Source organism: Centropristis striata, chromosome 21 (genome assembly GCF_030273125.1).
Source record: "Centropristis striata isolate RG_2023a ecotype Rhode Island chromosome 21, C.striata_1.0, whole genome shotgun sequence".
NCBI classification, from domain to species: domain Eukaryota; kingdom Metazoa; phylum Chordata; class Actinopteri; order Perciformes; family Serranidae; genus Centropristis; species Centropristis striata.
This window is the reverse complement of record NC_081537.1, coordinates 13,020,871-13,040,870: the sequence shown is the minus strand read 5'-3', so window position 1 is coordinate 13,040,870 and position 20,000 is coordinate 13,020,871. Positions and strand designations below refer to the sequence as shown.

Genomic DNA, 20,000 nt, shown 5'->3' with positions numbered 1-20,000 from the left:
GATTTAAACAACAAGTCCTCCAACCTATACGTTTACATAATTAAGTCCTACAATCGTTTCTTAGATTAGATCAACATGTCTTCATCCCTAAATGTATCAGTTGCCTGTATAAACACGTGGTTAACTCTGTGAAACAGTAATAGTTTTTTATGCAACAAAATTACTTGATAATGTTTAGGAAAAGATCGTGCTTTGGGTTAAAGTAACCATGTTTGTAAGGACATGACAGAGTATGTTATGTAGAACATGAAGTAGTAAAGTAATGCCACTTAACTTACAAGTTAACTTAAAAAAATAATGTTGACTCTTGGTTTCATTGGTGAAAGTCCACCACCAAAACAACACATCCATGCTGACCCCCTGCCTTTGCAGACTTTGTCAGTCTTTATACAATGTCACCTCACTTCCTCCTTCGACCTCGTCATAACTACGACAGCCACTAGAGGTCGCTGATTTAAACAACAAGTCCTCCAACCTATACTTTCAGATAATAAATAAGATAATAACTGATCATAAAATTGTTCCTAGATAACAGCCCTTAATGGTGACAGGCGATCAACACGTCATCATACCTAAACGCAACAGTCACTGTTTTACATAAGTGATTAACACTGTGAAATGGTCAGAGTTTGTTTACGTTCAGGCAACCAAAACTGCTTAGTTATGTTTTAGAAATGATAATGTTCGTAAGGACGTGTTGTAGTTATGTTAAAGATGTAGAGCGTGACGTACAACATGATATAGTAATGCAACGTAACTTTACTTACAAGTTAACTTAAAATAAATCAATGCTGACTTTTGGTTTCATAGGGACATGAGCAGGGCTCGAATACAGTACACCCATCCTGACCGTTTTTATACAACATTACCTCATTTCCTATTTCGCACTCATCATAACTACCATGGTCACTAGGTCGCGGGGGGGCAGAATCACTTCCTGTAGTCTTATGATTAAACAAATAAGATATAATGTGTTAAGTTGTGAGCTGTAGATGTTCTATTCAGTCGTTTTGTTATCTTAGACAGAGCCAGTCTATGTTGTGCTAAGCTAACCTGCTACTTATCTAGCTGTCAGCATGAAAGTCAATGTCATGTTCCAAAATGTTGAAATGTGAGTTAATGAGTGTCACTTTCTGAGTGTCTATATTCAGGCAAGGCTAGACAGTTTTTCCTGAAAGTCTATATTTGTATTTCTTCCTGACATCTTTGTCTGTACGAGGTAATTAAGTCATCAGCTGAAAAGCAATTACCAGTCACAGGCACATTCGCAAAACATTTTTATCAACTGCCTTCCAGCCTCCCTGGGGACGCTGGAGTTTGACCTACTGTATGAGAGAGCCACCAGCTCGTTAAACTGCACAGTCCTGAGAGCAAAGGTAAATACAGCCAGTTTGTCTTCTAACACAGAGCATAAATGTTTCATTTAACTTTGTATCAGTTATATTTGTTTGTTCAACCAGAGACACAAAAAAGCTGTTAAATTATTTTTAAGCTACGAGCCAGCAAATAGAAAAAGCAACTGTTTTTAGACATGCTTAATCCTACTGACTTTTCTTCTCGGGCTATGATGATGCAGACATTTTTTTAGTGAAATGTCTTGACAATTTGTGTCTATACTATGCATTAACATGTTAATGTTGAACTAAAACTGTGAACATAGTACATGGCAACATTTTACCTCCTACATCCACATGTCAGAAATGTCCCTGTGAGCGTGGGCATGCTGTCATAAGCATTTATCTCAAAGCACCACTGTACCATGGATGTAAAAAAGAAATTAATACAGGAGGAACACCAGGCTGTGAAGGCAATTTGACAGAGTGGGATTCTCATGTAATTACAACTTCAGGGTCCATCAGGTGAAACAATTGGGGACAAAAAATGTTTTCCTCTAGACTTGCATTGTGACAGAGAGGTCTGTATCAGCAGATATTTTTTGAACACTTAAGTAGCCTTCATTTAAATCATAATCAGATAATGAGAACAAGCGGCTAAGAGCTAGTGCATTTGCTCTATTGGCACCATAGATGCGGAAAATATGGGTAATTTTATACCAAAAAGTTGAACCTTTTTTGCCTCATGCTCCACTGAGCTACTTTCATAGGGATGAACAAGGCTCCGCCTCCAACGCTGTATACAGTTCTCTGTTATAACCATGCTCTGTGCCTAAGTACAGCACATGGATGTATTAGAGAACAAGATATGGTGCCGCTTCCCAGCCTTGCAGACAATTTTTCCTAGTGGCCACCTGTGGTATTGCAACAAAAACAGCATTTTCTCCATAGACTACCATTAAAAAAAAAAAAAACATCTGTAAAGCTGTTGAAAGGGCCACCTCCAACTCTTTCTATAATTTTTGATCCATGGAAGTTTTATGTTTGCAAAGCTGTCTAAAAGCAGAGCAGGAATGGAGAAACACTACTGCGCATAGTCAGTGGTTTCCATAACGTGGAAGCTAGAAAACTTTTTTTGGCATGTGTGCCAGGAGAACAGTTCTTATAGGACTGAATAAACTCCATTTTTGGTTCCAGTATCCAGTTCCTATGATACATCCATGGTACTGCCACACAGAGCTGCTAGCATGGGTTTAGACTCTTAGTCTTGTTTCTTTTTAGCTTGAAACTCCATTAAGTAGCTTATAGTTTTGTACCTGATTTAATCACGCACAAAATAAAATCCTTTCTTGGTAAATATTCAATCATTACTTGTACAGTTCTTACAGCAGAAATGCGGCAGAACAGCTCTTTGTTTCATTAATTTAAAAAAAGATAAATAAACACAGACTCCAGATAAATGTCCTGCTTCTTCCTAGCAGAGATTTCAGTTTTCATGCTTAATTTTGTAAATATTGAAATGGAAAGTATGGCATATGCACAATGAGGCTGAACTGAAACTGTCAATTGAAACCCCTCCGCATCCTCTCTATCGCTGTGCTTTTGATTGAATTTGTAGATGAACTCCTCACCTCTCAGTCTGGTAATCGTTTAATAATTCATTACTGATGTTTGGAGTCTGCACAATGTTCTCCACCCATTATTTTACATCTCTGCTTTATATCCTCTCTCACTCTCTGTCTCTGTTAGGGTCTGAAGCCGATGGATTTCAACGGTTTGGCTGACCCTTATGTCAAGCTGCATCTGCTGCCGGGAGCCTGCAAGGTCTGATTTTATTATGGTGTTGACTGTGTGTTTCTCTACAAGTGAAAAAGACCTTCAACAGCCGGTTTGAGTGCACACTCAGTCAGGCTATAATGTTGAGCTGCATTATGGAAATGCAAGTGCAGACCAGTAAATCCGCTCTGAAACAAAACAACCTTGTAGGCAGTAAAAACTAGTTTTCCTGTTGAGTTGTTTTCTGTTTGCAGCCCTGAAATTATTGTTTTCTCCCTCCTGTCTGCTGTGACGCACAGGCCAATAAACTGAAAACCAAGACAGTGCGCAACACTCTGAACCCTGTGTGGAACGAGACGCTCACCTACTGTGGAATCACAGAGGAGGACATGTACCGCAAAACACTCCGGTAAATGTTTGCTTTATGTCTGGCTATTTCTGTCTCCTGCACTTCTTGCTGCTTTGTCTTGCCCATCAGGAAGCTGACTTTGGCTTACAAAAGGATTTCTTATCGTCCCTCTCAATCACGGAGTCTTTTACTCTCTCTTTCCATCCTCTCTTCTCTCTCTTATCTATGCTGATCCTTTGATCCTCCTCTGTCACCTCACCTTCATTCCTCCCATCCTCACATCTCTGCTGTCCACTAGGATCAGAAAAGATCTCCCCTTACTCCTTCTGAACCATCCCTCTTTTCTCTTTGTCTTTCTTCCCTGTCTGTCTATCTCCCTTCCTTTCTCTCTTTGCAAGTTGTAGTGACAGATTGAGGTCAGACTAAGCACCACAGGGTGTTTAATTTCATTGACCCCCTCCAGAGGTGACGAAAGCTGCAAATCGTCTCTGCTTGTGACTAAAACTTTGCCACGGCGCACGTAGGAGTGGGATTTAAATGGGATCGACGCTTGATCTCTCGGGGGAAATTAGACAAACTGGCCCAACAACCCCGTGTTAATTCAGCGGAGGAGTTTAAAGATCAACAGATAAGAAGTTGAACCTATTAAAATGTGTTGACGTTGCACACTGCAATGCACTGACATTTGAAATTGACTACAGAGTGAAAAATTCATCACTTTTTTTACACCCACATACGTCTGGATTATGTAATAGACATAATTAAACTGCTGTTGGGGCAAATTTTAAAGGATTATTCCTACCCCGGACACTTTGTTGACACTGCTGTTGATTTCCTCGTTTGTTTTAGTCAATCCAGTCTTGTTTTTAATCAAAAGCTGCGCTACTTTCAGTGCATTTTTTAGGCTAACAGCAGGGTTTTTCTCCCAGACTTGCTATTTTTTAGTGAATTTCAGCATTTCCAATACTGAAAGAAATCCATTACAGAAAAGGTTATGCTCAATTTCTCAACTAGCAGCAGCTTCATTCGACCAGAGCTCAATGTAACGACACAATATGCCTCCGTTTGAAAAAGGGCAGAACTCTTTCCTGCTGATTTTTCTAATATGACTCCTGCATTTGTTGCTGGGTGTGGGAAAGAAGTGCTAGGTCGTCAGCAAAGTCTAGGTCATCCAACTGTGTCCAAGGTGTCCACTGGATGCCAATTATCTTCTGGGCAGTTGATGTCTTCATTGTCAAATCTATCGCCAACAAGAAAAGGAAAGGTGATAGTAGGCATCCTTGCCTTACTCCTGTTCGCACTTGGAAAGCATCCGTAAGGTGTTGGCCATGAACCACTCTGCGTGTCATTCCCTCGTAAGAGTTCCTGATGATGTTAGTTATCTTTTCTGTTACCACATAGTGTCTCAACAATCTCCAGATGGCCTGCCTATCTACACTGTCAAACACCTTCTCGTAATCAATGAAATTGACATACAGTAGTGTTCAAAATAATAGCAGTCCAATGTGAATAACCAGATTAATCCAGGTTTTTAGAATATTTTTTTATTGCTACATGGCAAACAAGGTACAAGTAGGTGCAGTAGATTCTCAGAAAACCAACAAGACCCAGCATTCGTGATATGCAGCTCTTAAGGCTGTGCAATTGGGCAATTAGTTGAAGGCAGCATAAAGGCAGCATAAAATAAAAGACAAGTTACAACAATAAACAAAGTTATCACAGACACTCAATCCATATACAGCCATCACAACAATGCTGAGTGAGCATCAGAAGCCAACTTATATGGAGCAGTCACACTGACCAAGGGAGCCGTTTCCTTTGTCCTTTAAAATCGATTATAGTTCCCCAATAGTGATCAGCTCAGACAGTTTCAAGTTATTTTGCAAATTATTCTAGGACAAAGGGGCGGCGTAATTAAAAGCTTTCTTACCTAACTCAGTCCTCAGTCAGACCAATAATGAGTTTGGTTTCGACACATGTATGTACACAGCTATAGGAGAGCAGCCCAAGAATAGATTTGTAGATAAAAACTAACCAATGAGAGAGCCTGCGAACATACAAAGACGACATACAGAGTATGGCCGTGGCACACAGAGTACAATGATATGTGCGATTTTCACAGCCAATACCCAGAGCACAGTGATAAACACAGTCCAACTTCTTGCTCTGATTAGTTGCACTCATAACAAGCAGATGACCACAGTCCAGTAGAGGCAAGAAAGTTGCAAAAAATCAAATATTTCCTTGACTGATAAGAGAAGCAAGATTTGTTTCTGAAGGGCTTTTTAATTAGCTTTTGCACAATAAGGACCGAAGTCTCTAAAAGTTAATTCCTGCCAAGTAAGGAAAAACATATAAAGATTAAAATTATGAATTATACAAATAAACTAGAAACCACAAATATGTTCTATATCCTACCCCTCTTCTTCATTCCTCGGACCACACCCATCTTCAAACCTTTATTTTGATCTTCCATGATTTTAACACTCTTGAATTTACTAAATCTGCACACAAACAGTCAACAAAGTACTCCAAAAAGTACTCCAAAACTGGTTCTGTGGTAGTTCCCACGACAGCAGCTATCTCCAGGACAACATGTTGCCATGATAATATACACACAGCCTCAAGCAGAGATGGGAATCAAGATCCAGTTCAAGTTGAAAACCAGTTACTAATTGTCTAACCCATCTGAATTTGCCTCAAAGCTTACCACTTCCTTTTTAATCAGTGCCACAGGCCAGGTTTTTCCTGCAGTTGCACCTTGCAAAACAATGATTTCAAACTCAAACTTGCAACAAGAATGAGTCATATTGGAGGGGAAGGAAACTATCCAAATCATAGCTTTTTTTCACAAAGACCACCAGTTACATGCTGAAACATCTTTCTCCATAAATGCCATGTATTTGACACATACTTTGACTTCGACTCGCCCCCAAAAATCGAGGTAATGTCTGATGAAGTCATGATGTTAGGGCAGGCTTCAACTTACTCTGGGGTGTTTTGGGGATTTATCACTACAGTGAAGTCACTATTTTGATTTATATCCTCATTATTTTTTAGGGAACAAGCCAAAAGTTTGACACACCTTTAGTATTTTCATTTTTACCACGTCTTAACTTTTCATCTGTTTTTTTCCCCCCGGCATAAATGAGCTTCCATGAGCGCTGTTATAAAAAGGTGTCATTACTTATTCATGACCTAATATCCATCCAGTGTGACACTTTAAAAAGCCTTTAAATTATACAGAGTCAAACAGTATCAGTGAACATCTCCAGTCTGTCATGGACATTAAAGTCGGTGACAGCATGTGTTGATTAGATTTATCACCCTGCTCTAACGACTCGATTATCTCTGTGATGTCGTGGTAAATGTGAGCTGTGATAGCGACAGTGGTAATGTGACCGCATGCTGCGCGGCTACAGCCTTACGTCCGTCTCACATCCTAATGACTGCGCTTCACACTTGACTTTTTGACCCATCGTATTCTCACAAACCACTCCATCCTCAAGCCCTTTTCATCACAAACGTTCTTTACTTGTACATCTAACGCGTCATCTTTTACCTCGCAGCTCTGACTGACTTCCCCTCTCTTTATTCTTTCTTTCCCTCCCAACACAGACTCTTCTACCGTTCCACCATTTCCATTTTCCCTTTTTGAAGCTATTTGATTCTGAAGGGCTCATAAGCTCTGAGACTCTGGGGACGCCAGCACATATCTGGCATCCCCAGGCAACTGGCCTCCTGCACCTTCTTCATTTCTGCATTACCGTGTTTTATTACCGGGCGGCTGAAGCCAGCAGGTGACTGCGATGTTTCATCCTCGTGGTCATGACTGTAGTTGGAAGTTAAATAAAACCGAGTGTGAACAGGCGTCCCATTCATATCTGGACTTCTCTGACAGATTGCATTCTTACTTTTCTTTTTCCTATTGCATGTCTTTTATTCACATTTTCATAAAGCAGGGGGGGAAGCAATCACATTGGATGTCACTTAGCCTGTAGCATACTGATTTTCCACTTCTGCCTGTACAGACATGCAGACATAAATGCTTCCTCACACACACACACACACACACACACACACACACACACACATGCAAAATTTAAATAATTTCTTCCATTCTTATCTCTCCCACTCACCCACATCACTCCATCCCTCGCTCTGCGGCTTTTGATTCCACACACAGCCTTCCTCCGTCTCCCCCACTCCTCTCTGCTGCTCCCTCCCAGTTATGCATTTAGGTGACATTATAGCAGATGTAAACGTTTGCCAGCCACATAAATATGGATTGACTTAACCTTGCGTGATGCACTTTTACACATCTAAATCCACACGGGAGGGAAAATGCTAATTACTCGTACAATGTGCATACACAGAAGCTTACTTAGTCTCTGTCAACTGTTTCCTTCCCTCATTACAATGTTACCACAGAACTAGGAATAATTTAATTAATATGCAATGTTTAACTAATTCCACCACCCTCTGTCCCTCACACACACAAACACACACACACACACACACACACACACACACACACACACACACACACGCACACACACACCTGTCTGACATGTCTTTGTCTCAGTAATCAGCCCCTCTTATTCTTGTTTCCCTCTCTCCTCACTCTTGAGTCTCACCATTTCTCATCTTTACCCTCTTCTGTCTCCCACACCCAGGGTGTCCGTGTGTGACGAAGACAAGCTGACACATAATGAGTTCATCGGGGAGTCGCGGGTGGCCCTGCGTCGCGTGAAGCCTGACCAGACCAAACACTTCAACATCTGTCTGGAGCACCCACCTCCTGTGAGAAGAAAAGAGGGGAAGGAGGGGGGCAGAGAGACTAAAAAGGAAGGAAAGAGGGAAATGTATGAGGGAGATAAATGACTTCAGGGTGCAGTAATATTCAGTGTATTAGGGCTTTCTGAAACCTCATCTTTTAAAGTAGAAAGCAGACAGAGGGGGGTGGAAATGAGCAGAATAACAATGGCAGGAAATTGTTTACGAGCCGACAGGGAGGTGTTAAAATGTCGATATTTAGTAGAACACTGATGACCGCACACCTGGGTCTCACAAAACAGTAAACCTGTCTGCACAACCTCTGCAGCATTGTTCGCAAAAGAGCCAAACAAAAGCTTCCCAAAAGCTGCCGGACAAAAGACTAATGCTCATATTGATAAATGAGTAAACAGAAAATTGACTGCTGCATACATAATCATAAATATTTTAAAAAGGGATCTGTCTAATGTATTTATGAGTGTTGTAAAAAATAAATATACTGAGGCAGGACCATAACTTGAAAGATGAAAGTAAACTTCAAAGGGAATGTACTCATTATAAATAATGGTAAATGAAACAAATGCAACAAAATGTGTGAAAGGAATAGTGAAACATTTTGGGAAAAATGCGTATGGGAAAATGTAGTTACTTTATATGGCCAAAAATATGTGGACAGTGAAATAAAGTATATAAGGCTGGTACTTTCTTTGAAGGTGTATTAGGGACATTTGAGGGTAAAATAATAATAATAATAATAATAATAATAATAATAATAATAATTTAATTACAGAGCTGGAAAGAATCTGAATTTTTTTAATTAAAGTCAAGAAATCTTAAATTTATGAGGAAACATTAATTTAATGAGCTGTAATATTTTGTCCCGCTGAACCACAAATCCTATTTGAATTGCTGTAGCTGTAACCAGTGAGCCTTGCACTGAAATAGTGCGACAACAAGACTTTTTTGTCTTCCCACTTTCTGCATTCAATAGATGTAAAAATCAATGCATTCGTAAAAGTTAAAATTAGTTTGTACAAATTATCTTTTGCTTTGGATTCAATCTGGAAAGTCCTAATGTCGACCTTCATTTGCACTCACAAAGTCAGTCTGTACACCGTTGATAAATCAGAATTGTTACTTTTTAAGCACAGAATTAATGCAACGACACACCTGCACCCTGGTGCATATAAATCAGGATTTGTGGCCTAGTGGTCGATGACTGTCTGCCAAACACTAATTCACCCCAGGAAAACAAACCTTCCACAAACTAAAATACCATTGCACAATGTGCAATATTAAGATTTCCTTTTACCACAACCAAACCAAGAAAAACAGAGCAAAGCTGCAGGTCTGCAGGCTCAAAAACAGCTGGTAACACTGGCCCACTGAGAATGACAAATATTAGGTAAACAGAGGCCAGAGTAGCATATCTATTCTTATAGCTCACAAACAGCTTTTTGTGCAGGCTAAATGTCAGCCGGATCACGCGTGGGAAAAGGGTACATAGAGATTGGGAGAATAAAGGGAGAGCAGAAAGAGCGAGAGGAGGGGGGGGGGGCGCAGTGGTGCTCCAACAGACGGAGAGAGTGAGAGAGAGATGAGAAACAAATGGATTAAAAAATAAAAGTGGTGGAGAGCAGGGGGCATGTGTGTGAAAAGAGACGGGAGGGTGCTGGGTTTTTGTTCTTCACGAGTTGGAAAGGGCTGTTGGTATTAGATTGGCCCTCTGGGGCCGGTGGCCACTCTGCGATCAAACACTAAAGCCCCTCTGTCATCCAGACGCTGTGTCAGGCCTGTAATTTTCAAAGTGGATTCACCCTCGACTCTATACGTCTATCGCTTTCTCATCCTATGCTCCTGTGACCTGCTCTCCTGTCAGTCATATCCTCTTATTATGTATCTCTTTCTCTTCTCTTCGCCTCTAGCTACCTTCACCGACTGCGATGAGCACCGCCCTGAGAGGGATCTCCTGCTACCTGAGAGAGGTGACCACATGACTCTCCCTCTGTCTGTCTGTCTGTCCTTACAGTCCATATGACACTTCATACGAGATAATATATCTCACATAAACTGTTAATGTTTCAAGGCTGTAACAAATTAATCCGTTAATTAGCAAAGTTAAGTCGGTTCTGTGACTCACGAGCATATTTTTTGCCACTTTCTTAATTCAATTTTATGTTTAATTTTGCAGGTTAAAGTTAAAGCATTTACCACAAATTGTGTTTGCATAACATCTCAGCTCACCATTCTGTAAACCATTTGCATGCTTTTTTTTTGCTGTTCCAGGCACGTTAGTTACTATTTGTTTCCGTAAGACATGGGAATCAATTAGCAGACTCAACAGTCATTTAATCCATTAAGCCAACATTAATTTAGTGTTATGAGGTAATTAAGTGCAGTACATTTCAAATCAGTCCGTGGTTAAACTGGATAATCGAGTTTGGTTTTTGGTGTCATGGGTAAATGAGTGAAAACAAAGCAGTCTGTTATGAAAAAAAGGAATATGTCTATCTGAAATGGTACATTCTGCTGGCAAAAGTGATAATTAAAGGACACTATTTAAAGCAGGTGAGTCATAAAGTTGGTGAACTCACTCTGTAATGTCAGTATCACAGCAGTATCTGAAGTGTGCTGACATTAGTGAGAGGATGTGAGAGGGATGACTACGACTTCAATCAATTCTCAGTGTTTCTTATAAACAGACAGACAGAGAATGGACCTGTCAATCATTTCAAACTAAATTAAATAACGTTTTATGCCATCTTGTTGAGGGCTCAATGTTCATTGTTTTTTTTTAACTTAAGAACATTTTACTTGCTCCTACACATATTGTTTTATTTTTTAGTGGTTAATCAAATACTAACAAAAACCATTAAGTTATTATTGTCATGAGAGGACTCACTTCAGCTATTTTAATTATCAGCTCCAGAAAAGCAATGTGTTTAATTATTTTTTACCACTTTCCCAATCACAAAATAGCAGGTGAATTGCTAGCTTTACTAGCCTGATGTGTCATTTTACTTGCTCTTATAATCAAGAATTTAAAAAACAAAACAAACCCATTGACAGGCAATTGGATCACATCAGTTGATGCCAAATCAGATAAGAGCTGTAAAGTGGGGGGAACCCTTCCCTGCTTCCTACCAAGGTTATTATAGTTAACGAAAACTAACAAAATAACAGAAACTAGAATTGAAAAAACATTTTCGTTAACTGAAATAAAAATAAAAACTTTTTAAAAATATGATAACTAACTGACACTGTATTGTGTGGTTACAAAACAAACTAAAACTAACTAAAATTAAAGTGAAAATGTCATTTGTTTTCATCTTTGTCAACTTTTTTTCATACACTGAGCATTGGTTAATATGTTTATTGAGACTGGGATGTCTCCATGACTATCTGAGTCGATTGCCTTCAAAAAGTTCAGCACTTCACTCGAACCAAAATTCAAAACACCCAGAACTGCAAGAGTTAATAACCTAATTTGGGCTGAGATGGATAAGACAAAGGAAATGAAGGCAAAATGTATTGTGACCATTAAAAAAACACACACTAAAGCATTTTCCAGAAACTAATAAAAGCTAGCAAACTCACTGTAAAAACTAATTGAAATGAACTGAATTTGAAAATAAAAATTCATAACGAAATGAAAACTAAAACTAATTAAAAATCCCAAACTATTATATCCCTGTTTCCTTCTTCTTGATCAGGTGATACCCATCTGTGAATCCAGGCTGTATTTTTATATAGTATTCCATTTTCGGCTTGATTGATAGTGGAAAGGGGAAGACGTGCAGAAAGGGCTCCACGACGGACTAAAACCCGGCCTGCTGCTTGGCAAGGACCAAGCCTTAGTGGTTCGAGCCACCGGGACGCCGTTTTGGCCTGCAATTTGATCTCAACTCCACGCAGTTTTGTGACTGCATCTTGCATAATTGTGACTTTATCACGTTGACAAAATCTGCTCACCGACAGAGACATAAAAACACCTGGCAAAGTAGTCGAAACTGTTTCTGTTTCCACTACAACAGGTGTCACCAGGAGCACATTTTGCCTTGATGAGACACACACAAGTTGACAACAATACCAGCAACACAGGGTTGCAGCTGGATATTATGCAAGCTTCATAGTAAAGAAGAAGGGCCGGTGTGGTTCTTTGACATGATGAAGATTACCCGAGTAAAACAGCTGCCTCTCTGTTTCCATCACATTCAGGGTTGTTTAATGTGATCATCTTGGCAGTTCCCTCACCGTGCAAACCCACCCACGAATTTATCTCTCTCCCATTCGTCTGTCACTGTGTGCGCCTGTAGTCGTGTGTGGCTGGCTCCACATTGATGCCTGTTTATTTTCACCTCCCTAATGAGTCGCTCTCTATCGATCTGTGAAGGTCTGAGCTGTTCTAATACCAGATACCTGGTGCAAATTATCCTCACTAATTGCGAGTCTCCTGCTCAGTCACAGCAGATGGCGAAACTGGCTGTTGGCAGTAATGATGATTCCCAAAGAAAAATACAGGGGAAAAAATAGGAAAGCGAGATTTAGAGAAAAGGAAGTGGGGGGCAAGCTGTTGAGACAATTAGAGAAAGGAGGGGAGGAGCATGGAGGCGTGCGTGTGGCATATTAATCGTCCAGGCTGCGTCCACCTCTCGCCCGAAGATAAGACTTAATGACAGATGGAGAGAGATAAAGGAGAGGAGGGACATTTAGTGATGGATCCCCTTTTTACATTAAAATCACATTAGAGGCAATAAAACAGAGCTGTTTCCCTATTTTCAGTGGTGAACCAGAAAAGATACCTAGAAACAGATGCACCTGCAGTGATGGAAAGCATCACCGTCTTTCCTATAAATAACATACATGTATGGGTGCTGTCGGCCATGAGGGTGAGTCACGGTCTTGCAAGAACATCATCTTCACCCTCTGCTGCTGCTTCTTCGCTTTCTTTCATCTGTCACTTTAAATCTACTCTGCTGTTCCGCCTGTTGTCAAATGCTTTGGTAACAGTTTGATGTTGTCCGTGGAAAATACTTGCACCAGGAGCGACAAAGTGCATTAATATGTCTTTAAGGCCGGTTGCTCCAGTCCGTCTGACAAAAGGTCTTTGCTGTCTACACTCCTGTTTATTACTTGTTTGCAGCGATAGCAGATACACTCAAATGTTAGATGAAAGTCACTGAGCTCTTTAGGTGTGTTTACTCAGGAGAGAGATCAGAGAGATGAACTACATAACAGCAAAGGGCAAAAAGTACATCTTAGAGCAAGTGTAATTTCTTCTCACAAATAAAAGGCAGAGCTTTGAGCTTGTGCTATTGCTAACTAGTAAGCTTGGTGTAAAAATGAACAGTAGTGAAGGGACAACGAAGCTTCGTGAACCATTTGCTTTATTTACAAGCCCACCAGATGGCGCTCTTTGTTCAGCAAAGGGCTGAAAACACACTCAATTACCATTCCTAAAGCCTTTTTTAAGCCAAGACCGCCATCTAGTGGGGTCAAAAAATAAAGCAAATGGTTCACAAAGCTTCATTGTCCCTTCACTAATGAACAGCCAACTCCTTAGAGTGTCTTTTAGTTCAACTGAACAAGACAAAAAGGTTATACACCATGAAAGGATCAAAGTTCTAAGACCAAAATAAGTTCACAGCTATTTTAATGTACTCAGTGCCATGGATACTCATCGCTATGCCTCTATCCTGATTGATAGATTGTCCTTGTTGTGACAAATCAATCACAAGATAGCTTCACCCTGAAGCTTACCTTGCCTAATCATGTATTTTACATTAAATGGAACCATGATTTACAAAATGAACATCATGCTAAATTGGAGAAGACCTAGTGATTGGGACCGTAAACTCATTTGGAAAATGTTTACTGAGGTAAAAAAAAAAAAAAAAAAGTTGTAAGTAGGGTAATTCTCTACAATCTGACTTCTTTTTGGAACCAGTGGAGTCGCCCCCTAGTGGACATTAGAAAGAATGCAGGTGGGTGCTCGTGATAAAAAAAAACTATAACCCTAAGTCAATTTGTTTTGGGTCTCAGTTGGCTCAGTCTTGTTGGGTTGTAAAGATATGGTTGGTATCAGCTGTTTTCTGTTTTAGGCCCTCTGAGAACTCCTCTACTGCTACACTGTGTTTTTTATAGATTTGCTTTGATTTCTGCTGTGTGCAGGAAGATCTGCATTGTACTGCCATGGTTTGTTTTCACTGCAGCAATATAGATTGATTGATTGATTGCATAGATTGATTATTTTGGCCACAGTAAACACAACAATGACATATTATCACCTTTTTAAGTTGATATATTGAGCGTTTCAGCTGTGGCCTATTTACACATCTAACAGACACAGAGCAACATTGGCATTCATTTGAAGTTGTGTTTAAGTCCACAAGTCTAATATCAACCGTCTTTATAGCTACTTCCTGCTGTTGGTCAACTTCTGAGGAAAATAACTGGGCAGCTGCTAAAGGCATCACTATGTTTACCAGCTAGACTCTTAACTTTGTCTGTCTGCTGTTTTGGGTTGAGCAAGGGTGCAGTGGTTTTATCAGAGATGTTTCACTGAAAACAGCTGCCAGCTGCAAAACAACTCTGTGAGAGCAGTGTTAGTGAACCAACTCTTGTGGGCTGTAAAACAAAAACAATGAGCAGCAAGTCTAAAAAGCTCTGTAGGGCTTTAGGAAACTGCAGAGTCAGTGTGATAATTCTCTGAGGGTGTATCACTTCAAGCGACCCCTTTTACATTACACACAGTCATTTATTCCACTGGTGGCGCAAAAATATTGATTACAGCAGTTTTAGTGGAACAACTTGAATATTGTTGCCTGTTTTATCAGCAGGTCATGACACAAAACTCATAATTTTCAACATGTGAAAATAACTCTGCAGCTCTGTTTTAAATGTCTTATCTCTTGTATCCCCTCTTTCTCTTTAGTGGGAGACTGAGCAGCAGAGAAGTCTAGAGGAGAGAGGCCGTCTGCTGCTCTGCCTGCAGTACTTCCCCCCGACCACTGATGGCGATGTGAAGGGCGAGGCCAAAGAGAGGGCTCGTGGCGGGCTGTGTGTTGGCGTCAAACGATGCGCCCACCTGGCAGCCATGGACGTCAACGGGTACTCAGACCCCTACGTCAAAACGTAAGAAAGACAACAAACCAACAACCGAAAGCCATGATGACTCGGATTAGATTAAATTAAGTATTGTTGCTACCTGAGCGATTAAAGCACCTATAAGGAACTTACATTCTGTTGGTTTGGCGCCCCCGAATGGACAGAAGCAGTAGTGTTTCCAACAGCACCTTAACTTCATGTCGTAAACTGATCTGATCTGGCTAGTATGTGCATTGGTTTTGTGAGTATGTGAAAAAAAGTAGCAACTTTAGATTTTTTTCTTTTTTGAAAATTGTTTTTAGGATGCATAGCGATGACACTGTGATCGCGAAGAAAACTAACTGTCAAAAAAAGACTTTCACACAGGACTTTTGCTTACTGTCGATATGCTGTTGCAATACTATAACAACATGTACAAAATAATAACGTAATGTATATGTAAAAAACTTAAGAATTAAGTTTTATTAGTATTTGGCAGCCCTCCGCACAACAAATGTTCAAAACAGGTTGCAACTCTTCCTGTGATTAAGGTTTTCTTGTGTATTTAAGCCGACTTCAGCCATTACCACAAAATACAACGTCAAAAATAATATTCTCCAGAGAAAATTCCCCTCCTGCTTCCCTTTAACAGAGACAGTTAGAAAATGTAAGCGCAGGCTCTTCTGGTCTGCGTGCTGTCAATCGTTTCATATGAATTTGCAAGATTCAGACCCAAGGACAGGCTTCAAGAATAACTGAATAGAAATAAAAATCTTCTCGCTGATGGTCTTGTTTGCTTATGTAGGTCATATAGAGGCATCGGTGTCAAACAGAGACTGTTTCATAACCAGTTAAAAACTGTGCTTTAAATCATGACTACAGGACTTAGACTGATGGATCGACATTTCACAACCCCTCATTTCAGAACAATTTCCACATGACCTATCCAGCAGCAACCCCCCCTCACCTTATTACCTGTGTTGGGTCTTAACTGGCTGTTGGCTCTCACTGACCCCATGAATCACCTTCTGTCGCCACTCATGAGTGATAGATGGCTTGATTTAACCCCACACAAGGTAATAGTGACAGATGGGGGCAGCTTTCACACAAGAGGAAGCCATTGTGAAATATACCACTCCATCCTCAAGATAATGGTGTCAGTGTGTGTGTGTATTGACAGCCTTCAAAAGGATTGACGTGTTATGGGCGCAGTGTATCACGAGGAGAGTGCTATTGTTGGTGTCAGCCAGGTCCTTTGGAGTTTCATTACTCAGTGATGAAAGGAAAGCAATACAGTGTGTGTCACTGTGTGTGTGTGTGTGTCACTGTGTGTGTGTGTATGTGTGTGTGTGTGTGTCACTGTGTGTGTGTCACTGTGTGTGTGTCACTGTGTGTGTATCACTGTGCCAGAGAGGGCAGGAAGGTCCCTGGGTTGAATGATGCACCCTGACAGAAACTGGACAAATGAGCTTTAAAATCCGATTCTTCTTCAGTGGGTGTTCTCCTGTTTCTGAGCTGCATAAAACACTAATCACACACACACACACACACACACACACACATAAATGTAAGCATGCCACCACGCTTGCCTCACTTCAGCACACACCAATCTCCCTTCTCCTTTTCCCGTCATGCCTTAAACTCTCTCCGTCTTTACATCCACCACACCTACGCATACATCCCTCACAGTAATACATCACGCACCTTGTTTCATTTTGGATTCATGCTTGCATCTTTGCCCTTTGGCGGGAGCTTTTTCCCAGATGCTTTGTTGTGTCTGAGAGCGTGTGGGAACATACGCTCTCCGAGCTGTGGGTGGTGGGTGGAAAGCAAATGCGAGTCGAGATTTCGCCACGCTCCTTCCAGCTGGCTTAAAAATATCCTGTGAATTTAATGACACTTGGTGGAGGGGATGCTGAGCTTTTTCAATCTGTGCTGTGGTGGTGATCAGTCCTCACACTCACATATGTTTAGTTTCACAAACAATATATTTAGGGAATGGATCAACATTTTGGAAAATACACTTTTTCACTTTGCTGCTGAGGGTTAGATTATAATACATCATTTCTGCTCAATAAATATGGAGATACCAGCAGTTATTTTAGCTCAAATACTGGAAACAGCTAGCCTATCCAGTTACAAAACCCACCAACCAACACTTAAAGCGGTGGTTATGTGCAAAATAAAGTTTTACTCAAGTACAAGTAAAAAGACAAAAGTTTACTGCGACAGAGTAAAAGTTAGGGCAGTTAAAATGTAACTATACTGCATTACAGTTTTAAAATGAAAAGGGTGGAGAGAGGATAAAGATGTGATGATGTTTAATGACTTTATTAAAGTAACACATAGAACTACTTAAAGAGCATTCCCACAACAACATATAGGCTACACATCACCCCACAGAGCCCTAATGTCCAATCAAACAACATATTCCATTTTTATAGACGGTGCTCTCTGCAGCCTGTCGAAATAGGTAACGTTAACTTTACGGTTACGGTAAAGGTAAGGGATAGGGTTTACTTATAGTTACCCAAGGTCTCATGTAGGTTTAATGGCGTGGTTAAATGAAATATTCAGTTAATAAACAACTTCGAACGATACGGTTGTGTTTTGCTGGTGACAAGAAGACCCAATGCGGTGACTGTACGTAAGGAACTGCGCTGACCAATCATAGCATCGCAGGGTGTGACTTGTTGTGACCTGCAGTGTGATCCATAATAACACAGTGTTACAGGACAGGACCAACCAGGGCTAGCTGGTTAGCATGCTAATTTCAGTAGATAGCTGATAGGGTGCAAGTTGTTGTGGTTTAATGAAGGAGGAGAAGAAGCGGAGAAGTGGCGTTCAATGCACATTTAATCCTCACAACTTCGGTTCTGGCATGCTACAGAATGAATGAGCTAATACAGTGAATGAAAGTTCTTAAATAGTCTTAATGGTGCACCTGTCAACATGGAACATCTTACAGTTTACAGTTGCATGTTGTGAAGAATTATAATGAATGCATCCTAACAGTATCTCTGCAATACAACACATAGACACCTTTGGCATAACATCTACAAACGGCTTCTTCACATTCTGGTGATAACGATAGTTCATTTTATGAATGTAAAAATCTGCCCAAAACTTACACACTGCATCTTTAATCATCATCATCATCATAACGACATAAATAGCCTGCCTTTTCCTTTAGAATCAACAGCAAAATTAAAAACAAAAGCACCAAAGCAAGCAACACAGAGATGTTAAAGCAAAATAAACTCCACAGCAGCTGCAGCCACAAACACACAAATCTAACGTGGAAGCAAAAACACAAGAGCTGCAAAGTTTTTACAAACATGCATGAAACACTAGTTTGCAGCCTGGACGTCATTCTGTCAGTCTCAGTCTGCTCCAGGTTCAATGTATCTCTTTTTGTTGTTAAAGTGTGATATAACCAGTCCACTCAGCCTCTCTGGGCCCAGTATACACACAGGCTGTGGTCAGAAACAGCAGAAAGTCCTCACACACCTCGTTGAAGGTAAAAGTTGCTTAGTGTAAACAAAAGTCACCAGGTAGCATGTTGTACATGTTAGGGATGTACCTGCTGAGGTGTGTTTGATTTGTGTCACTTAGCGTGCCTGCTGGGTGGTGCCAGTGATTAATTCAACAAAAACATATTTTTTTAAATCCTGCATTGTTCTACTGTTCACATATTGCTAAGGCCAGCCCACTTACGATTGAAAAAATACCTAAATAAAATTTAATATAATAGTTATAAATAAGTATAACTGACATTTTGAAAAATATTTTTTATTCCATCCATCACTCAAGTCGATTTCAAACCCAGCACAGAAATTGTAAGTCTTTTCAATCAAAGAAGAATTATTGTATTGCAATTAATAATTAATATAGACTTCAAAAAACATAAACATCTATAGAAATAATAGATAATATAAATAAATATTTATGTTTCATGTTGATTTTTGCTTTTGCTGTGAAAGTAAAATAACATTTTCAGCTTCTTGGGACACAACTGAAATATTTTTCTGTCTGTAAAAGAAATAATGGAAACAATGAGGCGAAAAAACAATGAAAGATGCAATTACTGCCTTTAAAACAACACTTGCGAATGAAAAATATCCAAATAACAATAATAAGTCAAATTGATATTTTGAAGCAGCTTTTTATTTCATCCATCACTCAAGACGATTTTCTTTCAATCAAAGAAAAAAAGTGATTTTTAAAAAATATATTTTTATAAATTAAGTGCAATAAGTTTGTATTGAAATTAGGAATTTATATAAACTTAAAAAAAACGTAAACACTTATATAGATCATATTAATTAATATTCATGTCTTAAATTGATTTTTGTTTTGCTATGGAAGGAAAATAACATTTTCTGCTTCTTGGGACACAATTGAAATATATTTCTGTCTGTAAAAGAAATTAGGGAAACAATGAGGCGAAAAGACAATAAAATATGCAATTACTGCTTATAAAACATCTTGTGACTGAAAAAGAAACTACTTATTCCATCCATCACTCAGTTAAATTTGGTGCAATGAGTTTGTATTGCAATTAAGAATTAATATAGACTTAAAAAACATTAACACTTATATAGATAATAAATAATATGTATTAATATGTTACAATGGATTTTTGCTTTTGCTATGAAAGGAAAATAATATTTTCAGTT

At 39.6% G+C, this 20,000-nt stretch overlaps 1 protein-coding gene across 1 annotated transcript in view; it reads left to right on the top strand.

Moving 5' to 3' along the window:
* Positions 1–20,000, top strand: part of LOC131960037 (double C2-like domain-containing protein alpha) — a 30,413-nt gene that overhangs the window by 6,624 nt on the left and 3,789 nt on the right. Inside the window, exons 4-9 of the mRNA XM_059325246.1 lie at positions 1,297–1,376; positions 3,084–3,158; positions 3,410–3,519; positions 8,136–8,262; positions 10,161–10,220; positions 15,170–15,369. Of these exons, the coding sequence (XP_059181229.1) occupies positions 1,297–1,376; positions 3,084–3,158; positions 3,410–3,519; positions 8,136–8,262; positions 10,161–10,220; positions 15,170–15,369 (652 nt within the window). The remainder of the gene's footprint in view (positions 1–1,296; positions 1,377–3,083; positions 3,159–3,409; positions 3,520–8,135; positions 8,263–10,160; positions 10,221–15,169; positions 15,370–20,000) is intronic.